A 21748-nucleotide genomic window follows, 5' to 3' on the forward strand; every position below is an offset into this window, starting at 1 on the left:
GAAAGTTAGGGAAACGTTTGTTTGGCAGAAGTGCATGCAAATATTTCGCCTGCGGTTTCTTGAATGCTCTGCTCTGACAGTTGTCGCTGAATGGTCGTCAGGAAGCAACGCTACAAGGAGGGCACACACACTTCATGACTTCACTATTTGTAGTCATTTCATGGATACTGCTGCAGTGCCCGCTGTTTCTTTTAATCGGCAAACATTGCATGCACAGACCGAAACACACTTGTCTAGAGGGGTGGATTGGCCGGCCGTAGACTGCGCCAGCGTCCGTAGCTGCTACCTCGAAGTAGCTGCTAGGTTTCACACGTTTCTCCTATAGCCCATGGACACAGCAAGTGGCATGACCATGCATGTTCTCACTGTGGAGTCAGCCTGTGCTTTTTTTTTTTTTTCCTTGCAAGAAATGGTGACCAACTCGGCCAATTGACCACTCTAGACAAGTGCGACTCCAACCGTACCCGTGAGGGGCAATTGGCCAGAATTTGACGTCGGAAGTCGAGACAGCCCGTTTGAACAAGTAACAGTGTCAGAACTTCATATTTTCAAATGACTGAAAGTTGAGAAAGCTGGAATAAGGATATATGGTACTGAAAGGCAGGGCATGCAAACACGAACGCAAGAAAGAACGGAAAGGACAACACAAACACCCCTCCATTCCTATGTGACATGATCCTTACAAAGTTGATGTAGAAACCAGTTAATATGTTTGAGCACGTAAAAAGACCACATGATCCGGGAAAACCTAACATTGGATATAGCTTGCGGGAAGGGCTACAAATGAGGCAAAAGGCTACTTGTCGTAATACTTTATTTGAACTTGAATAGAAATCCAACAAGCAATTGACAAGCCATTCAATAAAGCACGTTATCGCTGCTTGGCAGTTATGTTTAAGGTTACTTTCTTTAGAGCAGTTGTAATCGTTCACTAAACTGAAGCTGTGATTTCTGTCTGGCGCTTGTGTCGAATGCTCGATAGCAGCAGCCTCTCTTAGAGCCCTCGCAGCTCATTTTAAACTTCTGCGTAGCGGTGTCATATCTAAGTCACTGCGCCGAGGCATATGGCCGAAGCAATGTCGCGTAACGGAGGCTGCCGGTCTATCACTACGGCAGCGCTATAAATTGTATCTCGGATCTCGCAAAAGAGCAAATGCATTGCGTTTCTGCTTCCTTCATGATCTGCCACTCTGAGCCATGTTCAGCCGAAAGTTCCGGAAAGCCGGTCCTCGAGCATCGATTTTGTCGAAGAAAACTCACGCCAGTGTGACACAATTGCGTTACACGTAAAACGTCATGCGAGCAGGTCATTCAGCGAGGACAGCCGTCCTCTTTGCCCACACCGAAACAGATGGCAGCACCACCGGATCGCCGCGACGTCGCATTTTAGTGCCCGAGCACCGTGTGCCATAGTTGCTTATAACCTGCAGTAGGAGTTGTGGCAAGGTTTGCGGCCAATAGGATGGACCAGAAAATGGTTGTGTCAGATGTTAGCCATCCCTCCAACCGGCTACATGAAGAACTAAAACAAGAAAGGACAACTTTGGCTTTCATATTTATTGGTCCCTATAAGGTAACATTTTTAAAAGCCAGATTAAAACATCATACAAACATCTGGCAACATCAATGAGAACCAAGTCTTTCCGTCACGACTGTGCTCAGCCTCAGCATTTCCTTGCCGAGGACTGCTTAGGTGAACACGTCAAGGAGCTTACGTTGTACAAAATACATCAGTCTACATCTGTCAGATATTTACAAAACAAACATAGCAAAAGCCCATTCAGGCTTTTGCTGACATAATATACTACTGGCTCTGCTAATAATGATTTTCAGTATACCTATCTATTGCCTAAAACACCATTACAATACTGTATTAAAAGCCATGAGTATTCCATTTGTCGCAATGCAGAGAGTGACGTGACAGGCCAAGATTGTCAATAAAAAACAGCAATCAAACTATGGATGCCTGATTGCAACTTGATTTATTCTCTTACAGTGTTCATGTTCAACCACTGTCAGTCGACCTTGAAGGCTCTAGGGCCACCCAGCTCAAACAACATGGCGTCTGCATTGACAGCAGATGTCTATTTCAGTTTAGAAAAATCTGCTACACCACTTGCTGCAACTTGCTAAGCTACATCAGACAGTGATTAGAAGAGGCTTAATCTTCATATGGTTTTACTATGTTTATCAACCCTATATAAAAAATCTGCGCTTCTAACATTATGGCACAATGGTTGTTTGCACGATGCAGCAGTTAAATCCTCTGAACAACAGCAATCACAATGAAACTTTCAATAAATAATATTTCATTTACCAGTCATGTAATACTTCTAAATGCATCTACGATTATCTCAGTGCACTTAAAGGCCAACTGCAAACAAACTTGGGAACATGTAAAAAGCATGTTTTCAGGTAATCTACTACATAAAGCAGCCTCTGCACAAAATTTTACTTTTCAAGTACATGCGGATATGGCACAAACAGCTTGCAAAAGAAAGACAATTTTGATTCTAAAATTGAGAAAGAAAAAAAAAAAACACCACCATTATCTCTCGCTGGAGATGAAGAACGCAGAACACCAAAAACCAGCGCGGCTTCTTGGCATGACCTCCAAGATCAGGTGGCACCTGTGGCATGCTGAAGATCTCGGAGGCAATGCCTGGCAATTGCGTCATATCTGCTAACCACCAGGCATACATGTAGTCTGGTTAGGAGCTTTTTAAAGGATGTTAGTAAGAAGATTAGACAAATAAGAGCCCTATGGCTTTGCCAAGCTTACTGCAATAGTATATACAGGGTGTCCCAACTATCATGCACCAATATTTAAAAATACGCAAATGCCGTGTAGGTAGACAGAACTAGGTAATATTGTTTGCCGTCACTTGGAGATACTAAGATTCTTTTTTGCATTCTGCCTAATTACATAATTAGTCTTAATGGACTTCTCAAATATAATTAGATGAAAGGTATCAATGAGAAAACTAGAGAGGAACATGAAAACTTCCGACACAGCTTTCTGTTGCTCAATATGTGCTACACAAAAGTTTTGCCGAGCGTGAAAGTGCCTCGAGCGGCCAGTCGCGCAGAAATTCTGCAGTGTATTCACGGGCTTCTTTCACGCTCGGAAAAACAGTTTTATGCAGCACTTATTGAGCAACAGAAAGCTGTATCGGGAGTTTATGTTGCTCTACAATTTTCTCATTCGCCCTTTTCATCTAATTATATTTGAGAAGTTGATTAATTCAGAATAATTATATAATTAGGCAGGAATGCAACACAATAATCGGAGTATCTACAAGCGACGGCAAACAACATTACCTTGTTTCTGTCCAGCTATGTAGCATTTGCATATTTTTGAAGTTTGGCCCAAGTTAAGTGAAACACCCTGTATAACAAACTGATCCAAAGAGAAAATTCGGTGCAGTTGGCCTTTAAGACCACAGGCAGTGGCGGATGCAAAGCTTTTGTATCATAAAGACAACATTAAGAAAAAACTGAAAGAGCCCGGTGGTGAAAGGAAGAGTTGAGCTGTTTGTCAGTGTCACAGTCAATGAAAAAAAAAGTTATTGAGATCAGCAGTAATTTTCAACCTTTTCTTCTACGCTTTCCTGGTTTAACGAAGTCCTTCAAACTAATAAAGCTGAGAAGGCAAAAAAGGTTGCAGTAATATTTGCTGTAATAGAATGTGCTGCTGCTGAAAATGCTTCAATGAATAGAACACACAGTATCGAACCTGCTCACTGTTTAATAAGGTTTTAAGGCTCAAGCCAAGACAAACTATTATAAGAGTCTGCATTTACAGCCGACTACAGCTTTTTTCTTCGTAGTAGCCAATCTTGTCAAGAAAACTCCCCCCTTATTTTATTACATGACCAGCACATTTCAGCAAAGCGTGGAGGTAGTGGGGGCTGCTACCCTTGGAACACTGGGCAACTATTCATCACAAGTGCTTCTATGAGGCACGTGACAACAAAGGCACAAAATATATGTTCGCACACCAATGGCATGGAGAGCGTTTGATTCTTGGCAGCAAAGACATGAAACGCCAGCTCACTTTTACGATACAGGTACTCGAAGTGCCATTCCGAGTGGAATGTAATGACAATACATTTGATTGGGCACACGTGGACCAAACCATTTCTAATACCAGGTCATGTAGGACTTCAACTTGTTCGCAAGCACCGTACATACTTTAAAGGAACACTATGGAGAAATAGCAAGTTAATCAAACTGGACTGGTATACGGTCAAACCTGGATATATCAAATCTGAAGGAGATCACAAAAAAAGTTTCGATGTATAGGATAGGTAATTCGATATATAAAATAAAAATTTGATACACACATTTTAATGGGGAGTTTACTGCTGTTCGTTAAACACAATAATTCGCGATATGTGGGTTCGATATACCTGGGTTCGACTGCATCACATTTCTAAGTACCAGACAAGTAGGTGAGACCAAGATCTGAGCCATCACAAGCCAGAAAGGACACAAGAAAGGAAGACGGGTGACGACACCACTGGGATTGTCTTCCAATGCCTTCAAAAGCAAGCGGAGGCTATAGCTGGCAACTTTTTGAACATTTTCCTGAGCAGAAACAATCCAAATATTCGAGATTATACGTTGCGAAGTCACACTAATCGCCACCATAGTTCTCGCCCAAAATTTAAGAATGGTATTTCCTTTCTCGATACTTTTTACGCAAAGAGAAATGCAAATAAGGTTTTGAGATAGTCCAATTCAGTACTAAATTGAATTTCTCTTTAGTGTCCTTTTAAAGCAGCCTCCTGGCATGGAGCAATCGTTCATACACATGTTTTACCACAACAAAAGAAAATCGTGCGACTGTGACTATGGCTCGGGTTGCAAATGGAGTGATGTAAGTGGAGTTACCTTGTTACCCAATGTGCGGGGTAATAGGAATGAACTAGACTACGAACTTGACCCCCCCCCCCCCCCCCCCCCCTCAAAAAAAAGTCTAGCAAGTATGAATTTACCAATCCATGGGACAAGATCAGTCAATAGTTCTGAAGCTTTCCTGAACTGAAGTGCAAGAACTGCTTGCAACACAAAGTAAGAGGATCATGATAATACAGCGGCTATGGTCTTTGTTACATTTCTGAAGCTGCAAGCTCAGCAGGAACATAGGGATGTTCAACATAGAGACATTCATTGATTTGTCAGCACCCATCGGCTTGTTCCATTAGTTGTAATGCAGCTAGCTTGCATTAGTGTATAAAAGGCACAATAAATGCCCTTTTGATTGTTTGCACTATTGTGTTGTGGTTCCTTTGTCCCAAGAGCAGGATTGAGACCCCACAACAGTCAGTCGTTCCAACAAAAGTTTGGCATGCGTTGGTTAAACACAGTGTCACAAGATATCACCATCACCACTTCTGGTATGCAGACACTAGTGTTGCTCTCACCAAAATTCTCACCAATGGAGTTGTGCTTCGCAAAGGAGAACATTAGAAGCATCAGACTTGATATTTAATTGATTGCTTTTTATACCACTACAACTTGCTAAAAAAAAATACAACCAGTAAAAATAAACTGCTCACATTTAGAAGCTTAGATTTATGACCAGACAGGCTACAACAAGGGGGGGTCCCACTCAACCTATGTGATTGTCATGTTATTCTTCTTATGCCATAACCAATTGGATATCTATCACCAGCTGTCTACTAAAATGCTGCTTTTTCCATCTTTAAATTAATATGACAGTGATAAATGCTTACACTTCTTTTTTCTATGCAGAAAGCAGCTGTGCTTCACGGATTAGAGAGAATATGGAAACTCCTGTTGTAATTATGATAAGGAACTGATGCCGATGATTAAAATAAAGATGTTGAATAAACATGTTTTACAGCATTCAATGAACAGAATGCTGTGTTCAGCAAATGGCTATTTATATTATACTTCTGCAGCTTATATGAATTGATGAAAGAAGGAAGAAAAACAAAGGTCATGCCCCTACCAGACCGCGTCATCACCTTGTGCACAAGGCGCGCTCCTCAGCTCGCAATAAAGTGATAAGTTGTTCTGTTCACCGTATCACCCACATCGTCTATGAAACCACCTTTCATAGACAGTTTAACAATAAAAAAAAGGCAGTGGCACTATTAAACAACAAAAATAATCAAGCGGTATTAAAATGCAGCACCAGAAAACATTCAATGCTCTCATCTCACATCAACAACTTTCAGTATCACCGAGTGAACTCGCAAGAGCACACGGCGGACTCAGATAAGGACCGGACGAGCAATGTGCAGGCACAAGTGGTGGAACGTGAAGATGGACACATACACATTTAAAATGCAATGTACAACATTAGAAGTCATAAACAGGGCATGATTTCACCCTTGAAGAGTTGAAACAATTAGTGAAGCAGGATCAGTGATGCTCCACTTGGTGTGTGACTCATGCAGCGCTGGGAATGAAAATGATGGCAAGGTGAGACCACAACGAACTGTGACCTAGTGGCACACTATCAGTGCCATATTGTGGTCCTCTTTTTCGCATCTGAAAAAGAAAACAGCTTCTATTCAGTTAGCTGTAAGTGTTACATAAATTCTCATTCCAATAGACAACAACCATATTAAAGAAACCTGCAAGACATAATCTCCCCGACAAATAAGCTTATAAACATGTACCATATCGGATCATGCTAAAAGAAACAAAACAATGTGATTATTAGTGACTGGTAATAGATACAATGGTTATCAAGGATAGCAAGGTTACGAGGCTTATGTTTGTTGTTTAATAAGATTTACACTTATCTTGCAGTTAGCTGTACAATATCAGCAATGACATCCATGCATTTTAACTACCACAGTGCAGGACGACAGTAAACAAATATGCATATGACCTTCAACTATAGCTTACACAGCAACTTCATGACATTATACATAAGAACCCCGATTATACGACTTTGAGGGGACCACGCAAAACAATCCTATAATCCGGGCGTCGTATCAACGAAAAACTGAGAATATCGGTAGTAACGCTCAGTCTTGCCCAAAAAACAGGTACAGACCGCCTGAATAAGCCCGCGGAATAAACCTGCACTGCTTCCAAGGAAGGTAGATTAAATTATTTAAAAATTACCGTATTTATTCGATTGTAACGCAGGTTTCTTTTCATGATTTTCGTTGCTTGAACTCGACGCTCGCATTACATTCGAATAACAGCAAAATTGACCATTTTAAGACAAATATTCTAAATCCCGCAATTTTTAGTGTTACGTTGGCAACCTGTGACTTTACGTCTCGATCCAATCCATAAACAAGTTGACCGAAGTCGGAATTTGTTTTTGGTTGTAATCAACGCTGTTTTCACTGTGCTTGCGACTGGTTACGATGCTGCAATACCCTACGGCCTTTTGCGGTTCGACTCAGTTCATTTGCGACGTTAGAGTGTACTAGAATATTTTGAGTGGCGCGACTGGCGGCCGTGGAGAGGGCCTTTTCATGCAGAAAAGTAGCGGCGGCATTGTAGTCGACCACTCTTTGAAAATTGTCGTCCGGCCTCGCAGGCGGCTGCTTGCCGGTGTGTTTGCAGAAACGGAGAGTTTCCACGAAAGGAACGTAGAAATTAATGTTTCATCGCAACTGAACTACATTACTGTCCCGGCTACAATTAATCTGCGCCGGGCATGATCGGAGAGTTTTTTTTTTATGACGCGCAAAATGATTGTAAGATGATTGGTGAAGCGCGACAATAACCTTATTCTAGAAAACGTATTATTAAACTGCTGCTTGGAAATTGGATCAAACGTCGCTATTGGAGCGATCAATGCCCGTCATTAATTTTATTGCCTGCTTAATTATAAATTTTCCTGTACAAGACGCATTCTAATGAGCACAGCGGAGTGTGTGAGCAATATTGCAATAACTGTATTGTCAAGTGGTAGTGACGGTCCAGAACACAGCAGCAAAACCGTGAATGGCAAAACTAACTCTTCAGTGGGCGAACCTGTGCCCAGGAAAAAAGGCTACACTCAAAGTACAACGATAGCAGCGAACACAGTTGAAAATCTGATCAGCGGGTCGAGTGCGTCGGCTTTTATACTTATACTCTTTCTCTACGCATGAGTTATCGAAGGTTCCAGAGTAATCACTGGTGCCAGCGTGTCTTCCAGAAAATACTACACAATTCGCATCGTGCATAGATGCAATCAGATTACGCAAGGTTCGGTGACAACAGACAGCGGATAGAACCATCGATAACATTCGAGAAACTTCCGATACATGCGTCCTGCACGGAGCGATAACATTTGTTAGACAGTGAAACGTAGTCACCCAAGAAAAATAAACGAGTACACGTTTTAGTATAAAAATTTTTCATTTAGTCGCAATTCTGCCGAATCCTTATTCGAACTGCAAGATGCTTACACCTACCTCCTATACCTAAAGGCATGCGAAAAAATATATATATATCAATTTGCTCGGCATCCACTGCACCGTTCTTGATGGGGTTTGTTGCCTTTTGAAAGAAAACTTTCAAATGATCAAAGTGTAGGAAGCAGAATGTTTATTAAAGCTGTCAATCTTTTTCATACAAATATTGTTAAACTAAAACAAACGGCAAGCATCAAATTTAACTAAGTTCTAAACAAAAACGTCACAAATTTTTATACTGCAATCATCTACTTGGACATCTGCAGTGCGCAAAATTGCTGTATTATACATTGCTCTAAAAGACACCCATAATTTCTTAGCAGGAATTTTCCAAAATGTTTGTAAACATTGTAAATATTTCTTCTAAGCTGTACATTGATATATAACATTTTTTCTGCTCGAGATGCTCTAACAGATGCAGCAGTTCACACAACTACGATATCTGTTTTAAAGCAGATTTACAGATTTCTAAGCTTTGTTCCGTTTTTTCTTTAACGCACTCTCGGGTTCCCGTAAAGAGCACAGTGTCTGAAATCATAATTCTGCTGCACACAGTTGCTTTAAATCAGCATTCTCTCTTCAATGCAACAAATTTCCCTGTCATTATCAGACACGAACTGACGCCATTTCGTCAGTGACCGCGGTACCGGTGTTTTATTGGCTAGATATCAAGGTACATTCGGCAAAATAGTCAGAATTCGCGTCAGGTCGAAGAATTGGTTTCATCATTGGCACTCGAACTTCTGTTCCGTTATGTGCCCGTAGTCTCTCACGATGAAATGAGGCTCAAAGTGAAGCTCGGACACAGTGCACTCAGTGCCGACGAGCTTATTAAGTCTGCACCCATTTCTCTCCCATGCAAGTCATCGCTCTTCATCTCTGGGAGCTTTAAAAAGCGATACCTTGCGGCCTTGGCCGCTGCGAGCGTACCCAGCCTCGCACCCAGGTGCATAATAGTGATTTAAACGCTGCTTCCCCCCCCCCCTTTTTTTGTGCACAAATGTGCGGCAGAGCTCGCACGCGCGCACGCACACACCCACCACAGGCTGGAGCGCGCCAACTTGTTTCAAGAGTGGGCGATGCCAGCGCCACCGCTACTTTCTCCAAAAAAGGGGACGCTGGTATACAAGGCTTAGAACCTGCGCCGGCTTCGGTCGTGCCACTCAATAGTTCTAGTACACTCTAGCGACGTTATGGCAACAGAGTGCATTCGGTATGACGGTTGCTTCGAGAGACAAGCAATTTTGATGGCTGAGGAGCTGAGAAAGTCCACCGCGGCTCGGTGTCGTTGACGTCAAGGAGTCGACAATTTGTGGATGGCGGGACCAGCGGCAGGCCCACTTTAATTGTGCGCCAGTCTGGAAGGCTCTGTGCAACATGAAGTGGCCTGGTACTGACCCCGAATGAAATGATTGTGCCGTCTTTTAAGAAGCACTTAAATCTCAAACAAGCTCAACGGCACGGAAGATGACAATTCTCAGGCGATCACATTCGGAAATAGTTTCGCTTTCGCGTGACTCGGCTCGTCCCAGCAACCTCGAAGTACACTGCCGACAGCTCTCTTGGCGCTGATTGCAAGCTTAGGACAGCACCAGAAACATTTGTCGGGAAAGCTTCCAGTGCCGAGCCATGCAAAATTCCGCGAGATTGATCGCCCAAGGAAAGCTCCGTCTCCTCTTCAGACGACCATGAGGAGGAAAGAGAATGTTTTTGAATTTCGATTCCTTGAATAAAGGTACCATTTCTCTTTCCATTCATCTCGCGTTACGCATTAGCAGTTTTATTTTCTTTATTTCACGTAACTGCAAAGTCACCCCTCGTGTTACAATCGCGGTCATGTTACACTCGGGTAAATACGGTTTGCACACCCGTTATCAGCTGCCTGCAGTGTGCTCACGTGCCAGACTGCATCTGCTTAGAACCTTATTATTATTTCTTTTTTTTTTCACGGACGGTACCAGAGAAGCGTCGTACGAGGTGGGTTAGCGTGAAATTGCGTTGTTTAACCGAGGTTATTATTAATACATTATTATTCTATGATTATTATTATTCTATAATCATAATTATTCTATGGGGGTTTTGCTGGGACCAAACCAATTCGTTGTAAAATAAGGGTCGTCGCATAACCGAGGGACGTATAATCGAAGTTCCACTGTAATATGTTCAAGTGATAGTGGGAACTAATCAATTCTAAGGCCTATCTTGTTGGGATCCACAAAATACCTACAAGTCGAAGCATAGAAGGAACCTTCAATAATTAGGTAGGCAACTCCAAGATTGCAGCTGCCATGATACCACTGCAGCATATAGGTTTGCAAACATAATGATGAGGGGGGAGACATTTTGCTGATGGAGCACAAAAACAGGTACCTTCAAATTTCAAATCATGAATTTATACTGGAGTGCAGCGTGCAATGCTGCTCTGCTATGAGCTGTTACTCAGTGGTTCATGATAGGACACACCGTAGAACTATATTCAGAAGCTCTCCATGTCAGTACAACAGTGCACAGCTGAACACTGCTATATTGAATATTGCTATAGGAAAGACAGACACATATTAGTACTTAATTGGGTAAATTTTCAATTAGATGCACAAATATTTCACCCACTGCATCTACAATAGCAAATGCAGTGGGTGAAACATCTTCAAGCTCATAATGACTGTGTTCAAGTAATTCTTGCACACTGAACAGAAATATGGTACGTACAATCTGTATTTTTGGTTGAACGTGCCATGGATATGTTAGCGAGTACGTGGTGGCTAACTGCGAAAATGGTGAATTAATTAGCTACTATGGCGCAGCCCAATTTGAAGTCAACCTAGTTTATTTCTATCTGCATTTCGCTACTATAAAAATAGTTTTAAACAGCATATACATTTCAGAAAACATAAACAATGAATGAATAAACTAGGCAGGCTATCGATTGCAGCCAAAACTAAGACAGTACAGTGCATAAGAAGCAAGCACACATTTTAAGACAGCTCTTTATCAACTGGCAAAGTAGGAAGGGAACAAGCAAGCAAAGCAATGCCAACATGCCAACCCCAAGCGATGTTGCAGAAAGCAAAGCATCAATTGGACGCGCTACCGAGTCCTAAAGAATGCAAACAACTTGCCCGCAGTGCTGCTGTTGCTTTCAGGCGCCTTCTGAATGGCCTGTACGCTACCTGGAGCATTGCCATTTCGCCGGCTGATGAAGTCTGCCAAAGGGTCCTGGCAACAAAAGGCATGGCCATTATGTTATTATATAAACAAATGAGTAACGTGAACAAGCACTTAAGAATTTGCAAGGCCCAAGTTCTTAGCACATCCACTATTGCCAAGATAGGGGGGGGGGGGGGGGGGAAGGTCTACAATTTCAACGTTTTGGTGATCATTGCACCTATCACTGAGAAAAGCATGGTTATGATTAGGATATAGAACAATGCCAGAGTTATTTGTGCATCTAAGATTGCCATGCAAACGGGTGGCTATGATTTCTCAGTACTTCTCGACTGTCACACCCATCACTGATCCATCTCCTAATACTATCATTCACCCTTTCAACATCAGGTCGTGGTTGTAAGGCACCACCTTAGGGACATTCTTCTGAAACGACTCTTTGAGCAGGTTTATTAAGTGTGGAACTATGGGCAATCAAAGTCACAAAGCTTCAATTTGTGCAGTTCCGTCACCCTCCATTTAGTGCTTATTGATCAACCCAGCACACATCTATGCTTCCCACTTTGTGGAGTTGGCAGTAGGTGTAAGAGCCAAGCATTATGGTAGTTGTTTTCTGTTCTTGTTGCACGCCAAGTCCACACAAAGACCTTCAAAAGCTTTGAACTAACACCTTTGAACGGGTACTAATTCCAGATAGACTTGGGCAGTCAATATCAGAGTTGCAGAGTGGGGCCTTCCATTCCCACACCATTCGGGAGAGTGGAAATCCTCGTTAATTCCACTCCTTTTAACTCCTCGGAATGGTGAGAGTCAGACCATTCCCACTCCTGGAGTGACTGAGCTGAACTATTCCATTCCTCCAATTCCAGCAAATTTAATGCTTTATAATGCTCTGCCACTTGCGTTCACGTGCCTCGTAAGTAAACACGTTTTTGAAGTCTTCTTTAACAACTTTACAAATAATTTACGTTCAATGTTTTCGTGAAATGCAATATATTGGCAAAGTCTACTTTGGTCTAAATAGCAAATTTACCGGTTTGGTTATTTCTCTCAAAATCAACATTTGGCATTCCAGGTCTACGTTTCCATTCCATTTCCACTCTGGAATCTCGGGCTCCCATTCCATTCCATCTGTTCGAATAGCGCCTACCCCCCCCCCCCCATAATTCCATTCCTATTTCATTTCGGTTGCTTCAAAATGTGAAATGATTGCGGAATCAATTCTACTCCCTAGTTGCCACTCCGCAACTCTGGTCAATACTAGGTGCCCAATGACCATTCGCTGCACTGCATGACACGACACCAGTTTAGGTTAGCTGTACTTTCTATAAAAGGTCTCTCATGTGAGAGTTCAGTCTCTTCCAACTCACCCGTCCAGTGAGTTCCAAAATCTTCTGCTGCATGTAGAGCAGGCGACCCCTCTGGTATTCATAGCTAGAAAGCAAGCATTCGCAAAGGAAGATGGGGCGATGATATGGAGATAAGATTATGTGTCGCTAAAATAATTAGTGACAGGTATTTACAGTACTAGTTCAGCAGACACCCATCACAATTTCCCATTCTTTTTCCAAATGCGTAAGGACACTGATGGTAAAGACATCACAGTGCCTAAAAGGGCCCTAAAGAGACTTGTGGCCCATTCGGCTAGTCTTTTCAGAGCGCTGTTAGAAAATTTAGGTCATGTAAAACGGCAATGAAGCTGGATTGCTCACACAAAGGACTTTAGTGGCGTTATTATGGTTTTGTTAACACCACAGGAACATGCTAATTGTCACGATAACAGTCAGTTAGTTGTCAAAACATTTCAAGCTTCCAAAGAGTGTCTGGAAGTCAGTCAAATGTGCCATTAAATGACATGCTACTAACAAGCAACTGTCAATGCGAGTGACAGGTGCTTGTAGTTCAGACTTTTTTGGTGCACCCGGAGGCAAAAAATTGGCGATCCGACTGGTTGCCTTTGCCACTAACAATATCAAAATGGAGGTCGCCACCTTCCTGAATGTAGCAAGACCTTTTGTTTTCATTGATAGATCTCATGGTTTCAAACAGCAATACAACGTCCATGGCAAGGAAAAAGAAACACTACAAATGGCCAAATGCCAACAGAATTGCCGAGTTTCCAGTACGTGCAGGCTTTCATCAGTGACAATCAGGGGGATTTGACAAAAGCTATTGCCAAGCTGCAGGCATCAGAGTTAACAGTTAGGCGTGTGCACAAGAACACAGCATAGCAGTTTTATGTATACTGTTTATGTATTATATGTACTGACTCTCCTCCTGAAGAAATGACATGCATGACGACCTGAATGTGGCTAGCTGAAATAATGACCATGTCACCCTCGACTTGAGGCCTCACAGTTCGCAAGATTTAGGCCTGTTAGACTAGTATATGTACAGGGCTTCACTAGGAAGGAGACTAAGCAATAGACATACAACACGAAAGAATCACTGAAACCTGCCAATGTGCTTGAATGATCAACAGCAAAAAGGACTAACTGATCTGAGCATGCAGCTCTTTTCAAAAGTATCCAGAGTCAGTTATTAGGGATGAAAGTAGTTCAATTCAGTAACATTAGAAAACAGCAGTGATGTGAAGCTTGAATGTAAATACTATATAATTTCGTCTGAGATCTCATTACCTTGGTACATCTATTTCCCTATTACTCCCTTTTCATTCGTCCAAACCTTTCCTGCATCTTCTGTAACATACACATCACTACACAACTTCTGTAGCTCAGCTGTGTCAGTTAAATGCATCTGTAACTAGTACACCACAAGTGTGCTGTTGCAATGGAGTTCACAAAGATCATATTTTGCAGCCCTTGCTCAGATGTCACTAGGGGGACAAAAGGGGCTTTCAATGCATCATGAGAGCAATACAATAACTCCACAAGTGATGAAGCATCAAACGATGTCCATTGATTGTTTCCAATGTCATACAAACACAAAGCAATGAAGCTCACCTAGCCTGCTGCAGGCAGCTCACCCACTCATCACAGTGCTTCTGTGTTGTGCACGTGAACAGATGCTTTCGATCCGCATCATCTGAGAATGCTAAAAAGGAAGGCAGGAAGCAATCACAAACAAAGACACAACAGAACCTCTACAGATAAAGATATTACTAGAGTGCATTGATATAGAGCCTCCAACACATCACAAGTCTGCTGATTGCCTCTTCGCCATGAGATCCAGTCAACTGTGTGCGAGAAAGACGCCACCCATTGTAGCTTGCAAGTAACACTCAGTCAAGTTGACAAATCGGCAATGAAGTTTAGTTCGACAAAGTTCAATGAAGTTCAACACCACATGCTTGTTGCGATATTTGGTGCACCATAGAAATCTCTAAATATGAATGCAAAAGGGCACATCATGCAAATCGGTTACACTTCCTGCATATTCAGCTCCCCAACCACTGAACCTGTAGAAAACTAAAAAGTCCCCCCTGAGCCCTTCACCTTGTCAAAGAATTCATCTTAGCAGAGTCCCATTTCAAAGCGACCTCAACGTATTGTACTTTCGGAACATCCAAGTTGTTTGAAACTCTGTAGAAGGCAACTGTCGTACCAGCAGTCACACAGACATTAAACTGTCGTGCATAACGCTTCTTTCATGCCTCTTCATAGTTTGGCAGGTTAAGTGGACACTCACTCATACTCACTCACCAATATTTTCGCAGGCTCTACACTCCCACTCTCGTGTGCACTCGCACACCTCGTCATCCCCCTCTTTTACTCGCATCCAATCACACTCACTGGCGTCCATAGCCAGTTCCATCTACACTTTGTGGCACCTACTCACACTCATACTTGGTGTACCCTCTCACTCACATACATACTCAGGTCCAATCCCACTCACTGCCATTCACTCAGGTTCATACTCCACTTCCAAATTGAAATCACAGACTCACTCCTGTTTACACTCACGTTCACTCAAACTCAACAGCACCCACTCCCATTCATACTCATCCCTACTCACTCGTAACTCACCAATGCTCTATGGGATGATCACTTTTAGGTTTTCCGGAATTTTAAAAAATTTCCTGTGGCAGGTGAGTGAGTTAAATAACTTTATTTAGGTCCAGAGAAGACACAGGGGAGACCCCACACCACCCAGCTAGTCCCACGTAGGGACCGCCAAGCCGAACTTGACGGCCCAATCGCAGGCACTCTGGACGGCCAGGGTTTGGTCGTTGAGTTCGGGTGTCATAATTCCTATTCTTGATCTGGATTATTCGGAGAGGCGGACAGTACTAGCACGAGAAACCGAAACACATATTCAACTAATTAACAAAAATTCGTTAATTAACTTAATTTATGGCCAATATTGCAATTTACAAATTATAGCTAGTGAGTTTGCAAGATGCATACACTTGAAATGAATTTCCAGGATAACACCAGCTCCGAGATATTTCCCAAAGGGTGTGACGAAATACATGGGCGTTCCAGTTACTTTTCTGCTTGATATGCATAAAAGAGCATTCTGTTAAAAAGTAAGTTGCACAACAGTGGATTTTTACGGTGAGTTTGATGGCCCATATTAACAAACTGGTGTCATTTTGAAATTCATTCCAAGTGGATAAGCTTTGCAATCTCACCGGCTACAATTCGTAGATTGCAATATGTGCCATAAAGTAATTAAGTTCATTTACGATCTTTTTAAATTAGTTCAATATGTGTTTTCAATCTCTTGTGCAAGTAATGTACGCCTCTCTGAATAATCTAGCTCAAGGACATAAATTATGCTATCTGCAACAGGTGATTTTAAAAAATTCCGGGTTAAACATGATCACCCGTATATGATGCCTGTGAAATGAGTGCGAAGAAAGTATGAATCAGTGTACTCGTGGGTGAGTATGGCAACCTATGTACATCTATAACAATAGCTCAAGAGTGTGGCTGTCATCCAAGATAGTGTAGGGCTGAACTATGCTATCTAGTAAAAAATTATGCTGACATCACACAAAGTACTGAAAGCATAAAAGAAAGTGCGTGCTCTGGTTAGCCTTAAAGGCCAACAAAATTTCGGATCAAAGAAAAAATTGTGTTGAGCGAGAAGCAACAGTGTGATCATGTTTAACATGACAGCAAACAACCTGCAAAATCCCGGTTGCACCAAAAGGAACAGTACAATTTGGTACTGTTGTTCCCTACAGTAAAATGAGCTGTGCTGCAAAACATACAGTGCCGGTGGTAGTGACAATATGACCGCACCTATTTTTACGGGCAATTAATTACAAATGCTTCAGTATCCACACAAATACTAATAAAACATTAATTAGGCAACAGTGCGCAGGGATTCTAAGCTCTACACCTCACTTTAAACTGTGCTGGCTTTTATGCTGTGCTGAAGTGCTGGTTTCAAGACCTGGAAATTTTTCTCCCAAGGTCAGGAGTACTCAAGGTTTTTAAGCAAGCATAAAAGACTTCATTTCTTGGCACTCTGTGAATGCTGCTACCTTCAATGTTTCCGGCATGCATGTGCCATAAATGGCGTACACCCCTATTTTAAACTGCAACACAAAAGAATGAGTTCTTGGACATACGCACCTATAGAAAATGCAAAGGCATAGTCGACGCTTGGTTCGTGCTGAACCTTGCAGCATTCGATGACAAATAGGCCCACAGGCTGGAAAAAGAAAATCAGAATCTGAGCCACACACACCGCTCCTGCCAATTCCTCAGTGAAATATGTCTTACAATTTGCTTTATCGCGGAGCACTGTTCTATGTGAAAAAAGTTCACCTGCAAGGTTTCACAGATATGATACAACAGCAAAGTGTGTCTAGCAATTTTATCAGACACAAACAGTTTTATTGTATATAGTACAACGAAAAAGTGTTATTTTCTTTCAATGAACATTATGCTGCCATTAATATTGCAAGAGGTCACTCAACCAATAACTTAAATAAACAAAAATTTGCATGTAGGGTTTGTCCACAAGCAAGGGTGCTACCAAGTCTATACCAACTACAAATGGTGCACATGTGTACTCACACAAATCAAAAGTTCCTGTGTTTTGCCATCTCCCATACATCTGCTCAGTGACATGATATGCACAAACTTGAGAAATGCCACTCCAAAAAGAGGCATAATGCTTTAGGAAAATGCTGGTCAGCAATTTCACACACACACAAGGAGATTGTGGAAACACATACATTTCACAGACATTTAGAAGCAAAGCAAGTTCCAGATGCTCAGACATCCAAAACTTCTTGGAGTTCAAGTAAAAAACAAACGCGGTGTATGAAAAAATACACAAAAAAAAATAAAATCAGCCTGCTTACCTCTTTCTCAAACACTCCCCCATATTCATTCAAGCGAAAGTAGAACAGCAGGTTTCCTTTCAACTTGAACCATCTTTCCTTGAACACTGCAGGAAATACAAATGTGGAACATCAACTGTGGAGCGTGTGCGTGTTCATCACAAATAGCTGCTCAAAGAGAATTCATATAAAATGTTGGCTGGCACACTCAACAGCTACTGCAGTCACCACTTTAACGCAAAAGATAAATATGGCTTTACAACTAAATAAACTAGTAGCTGTTAACGTCTTTTTAGATTTAAAGAAAGCATTCGACACAGTGGATCATTGCATATTATTGGACAAATTTAAACATTGTGGGTTTCGAGGCAAAGTACCCGACTTTTTATCAAGTTATATGCAAGATCGATCTCGGGTCGTGAAAATCGATAACATAACTTCTTCAAAACAAAATATCGTTACTGGAGTCCTTCAGGGCTCCGTATTAGGTCCGCTTCTTTTTTCTTTGTATATAAATGACCTGCAACAAATTATAGACTCTGCAGAAGTATGTATGTACGCAGATGACACATGCATTATAGTAACTGCGGATAATATTGCAGAACTTAGTCATAAGGTAAATGTAGAGTTAAAGAGTACTTATGACTCGTTCTTGGCTAACAAATTAACAATTAACAGACACAAAAAAATATATATATTGTTTCAGTCATGCTTCAAAATAGTAGATACTACACCCTTTAAACATACATATAAATAACATCCCATGGGATCAGACAAGTTCTTACAAATACATTGGGGAATGGGAAGATCACATAAACAATGTCTGCTCTAGATTAGCATCTGGTTGCTACGGCATAACTCTAGGCTGCGAGTACTTTGACACTTAAGTTTTACGACTTATGTATTTTGCTTTTATTGAAAGTCACTTGAGGTATTGAATGGACTCGTGGGGATGGGCATATAAAACCATAATAAATCTGATTATTAAGCTCCAAAAACGCGCAATTAGAATTATGTCTCATTATAAGTATTACGATCACACGGCCCCATTATTCTACCAATATCGCATATTAGCATTTGACTACTTACGTCACCAGAGCATTTCATTGTGTGTTTATATGGTTGTTAGATTCAACCACCCATTCAGCTCATCCGTATCTTACTAATCTTCGCGTTGTACAAGAAATGTAACAGCTAGTCATTTTAATCTTGCACCATGTAGCAATGTATACGGAGAGCGCATGGTACAGTTCACAGGCATTAAAACCTGGAACGGACTCCCAACAGGAATCATTAATTCATCGAACTTCCCTAGTGCGCTGAAACAATATTTTCTTTCTTTGTTAAAGACAGTAAATCATAAATTCTTTGATAGATCTGTACAAAGCAAGAATTATATTTTTTAGACTATTTTCTACTTATTCTATGTAATTAGTGTGACGTGATTGAGTTGTTTTATTATGCATTGAAATGTCATATTGCTCTCGTTTTGCTCATTACATACGTATTGAATTTCAAAAACTGTATGCTTTATCAACCAATTCAGTACTAATCAATATTGTTTCGCATTTTTTGTGGGATACATAAAAAAATTGAAATCATAGTGTACATCTTGAAATTGAGATAGGTATTCTCCTGTATTTGAACTGTGCCCCTTACATTATTCCATGGTACTCTGATGTATTGACTTACTTTTTAGTTGACTTGTGGATTGACAATCAACAACTTTGTATATACAATTACTATAGCTCTTTTTTTTTTTTTATTCCTGCTGTGCTAGGATTTCCTTTATATTTTTTTATCGGACCTTCAACTAGCCTTCGGCTACAGGTCCGACAAGTGTTTGTTACTTGTGTATAATAATCTGGAAAATAAACATCTTCACCATCTCAGAGCAAACATCTTCACCATGGAGTCCTTATATCACACAAAGAATGGAAGATAAGCATTTTTTTGCATTCCGCCCCCATCAAAATATGGACACAGTGGGCAGGAATGAAGCTGCGACTTAAAACCTACTGAACCAAAATATTCATATGCAAAAACAATTTTCCTTGTAGTACCCCCTCTCTAATCCACACATTTTCCTTTTTTTTTTTGTCTACATAACAAGGCAACCTTTGATATGTGAACAATGCATCTGACAAAACTTAAGGGGGTACAGAAATTAAATGTTCATATCAGAACAAAGGAATGCAACTGCTAATTACAGAGCATGGCATAAAACTCTGGAACACACTCTAGTATTTGTTTACGACATTTTTTTTTCTGCAAGTGATTTCATTTCCTTAAAAGTAGGAGCCCAGCCCAATGTCATAGGTCAGCAATAGTGCATTTAGCATCGATTTCGGAATGTTAGTGAGCCAGCATGCTCCATGCTATCAGCTAAGAGTATGTGCATTTTTCAGCAGTTCGATATACATCATGGCAAACAATTTTGTGTGCCTCATACAATACCCTCATCTGTCTTCTCGCTTCATGCAGCTATACACTGCACAAGGCTCCAAGGTTAAATACCACACAGTAAAAATTCAAGAATATTGTACATTCGCTCTTTATACGGTGCCATATCAAATGATTGCAAGCAAAGCACTTTAAATGAAAAGTAATTTAAATCCTTGCGTTACACTCAGGACCGTGTAGCACTAAGAATCGCATTGATACACCGTAGAGCTTACAATATTTGTAGGAAACTTTTCGAAGTTTTGTGCAGGAGCAAGACTTTAAACAGGCACTCACCAAGGACTTGGCAGGGCCTTGAAAGCCCATTATCGATTTGAATATGCGTCAGTGTCAATGCTATAGTATCAATGAATCGTGACAAACAAGAAAAAAAGATGAGCAGCTGGCGCGACCGTGATAGCAACGGACACATTTCGTGTCGAGGTCACACTGCACCGGCTTGCCAGCTTTCTCACAGCAAGTGCAACCGACAGCGGTTGGAATTCACGCTTCGCAAGCGCCGTCTGCACGTACCGCCTTGAAAGCAACCATTCAGAGATCTCGCGTTTCAAAAGCAACAAAAGGCCGCACGCAGCGATCCGTCAAACAGTTTCGACACAGCTTCCGCCGTCAACTCTGTGACGCTCCACTAAACGTCAGTGACAGGACGCAGAGCTAAAAAACACGGGCTGGATTCTAATGGCATTCCATGACGCATTCTCGCGAAGTAAAAAAAAACTGCTACGAACTAATTTCACCAACTGTCTGTTCATGAAATGAAATTGTCACGACTGCTGAAGGGAGTTGCGGCTTGGAAGCAATTTAACAAGAACATACCCGAGGACGTTAACAGTCGTAACAGAAACATGCAGGCTCTGCACTGCTTCCTGTTCAGTTCGTTAAAGTGAGTTAAAAAAAGACGCATTTTGATAACGACAGTACAAGCAGACAACTGTACTGTCATTTGTCAGCTGTTGCAACCTCAGCAACTTGAGGAGGAGAAATGTGGTGCTACGGAGGAACTTCCAAGAAAATGCGTCCTTGAATTCAGTTGACACCGCGTCAAAAACACCGAGAAAAGCAGAGCAAAGTCTTCAAAAGTGACGAACTGGCGCACCTTCTCTGAAGGATAGGTTCCGGTGGTTTAGACGTCCTTCCTTGTCGGCTGCTCCTACGGCGAGCGTTGCCATCTCTTTCTCATTGAACCGCATGGTAATTTCAAGTCTCGCCGTCTGCACTGAACGGTTAACACGAACGCTCCTTACAACAGGACGGGTACAGGACGCTGTTACATGACGAACTGCGAACTTGGCTCGCACAGCTCTCTTCGCTGACTGCTGCGAATCGCCATATTTGACTAGCGCATAAATGATGATGATGGCTGCAAGTGAACCTATCGAACAAATGATGCGCTTAAACTTCAGAACTATCAGGTCTACTAACAAAGTTTAATTGAGCCGAGAGCGTGCAGTATTGA

At 41.6% G+C, this 21748-nt stretch overlaps 1 protein-coding gene across 1 annotated transcript; it reads right to left on the minus strand.

Annotated features, from left to right (window-relative positions):
• Positions 1 to 1554: 1554 nt before the first annotated feature.
• Positions 1555 to 21653, minus strand: LOC119433124 (pleckstrin homology domain-containing family J member 1-like). Its single transcript, XM_037700265.2, has 7 exons — positions 21389 to 21653; positions 17851 to 17936; positions 17114 to 17192; positions 14531 to 14621; positions 12938 to 13001; positions 11522 to 11618; positions 1555 to 6525 (listed from the first exon to the last, which is right to left on the minus strand). The coding sequence occupies exons 1-7, from the start codon at positions 21480 to 21482 to the stop codon at positions 6494 to 6496; spliced, it is 543 nt and encodes a 180-aa protein (XP_037556193.1). The 5' UTR covers positions 21483 to 21653; the 3' UTR covers positions 1555 to 6493.
• Positions 21654 to 21748: the final 95 nt, after the last annotated feature.

This window comes from Dermacentor silvarum, chromosome 11 (assembly GCF_013339745.2).
Source record: "Dermacentor silvarum isolate Dsil-2018 chromosome 11, BIME_Dsil_1.4, whole genome shotgun sequence".
Classification (NCBI taxonomy): domain Eukaryota; kingdom Metazoa; phylum Arthropoda; class Arachnida; order Ixodida; family Ixodidae; genus Dermacentor; species Dermacentor silvarum.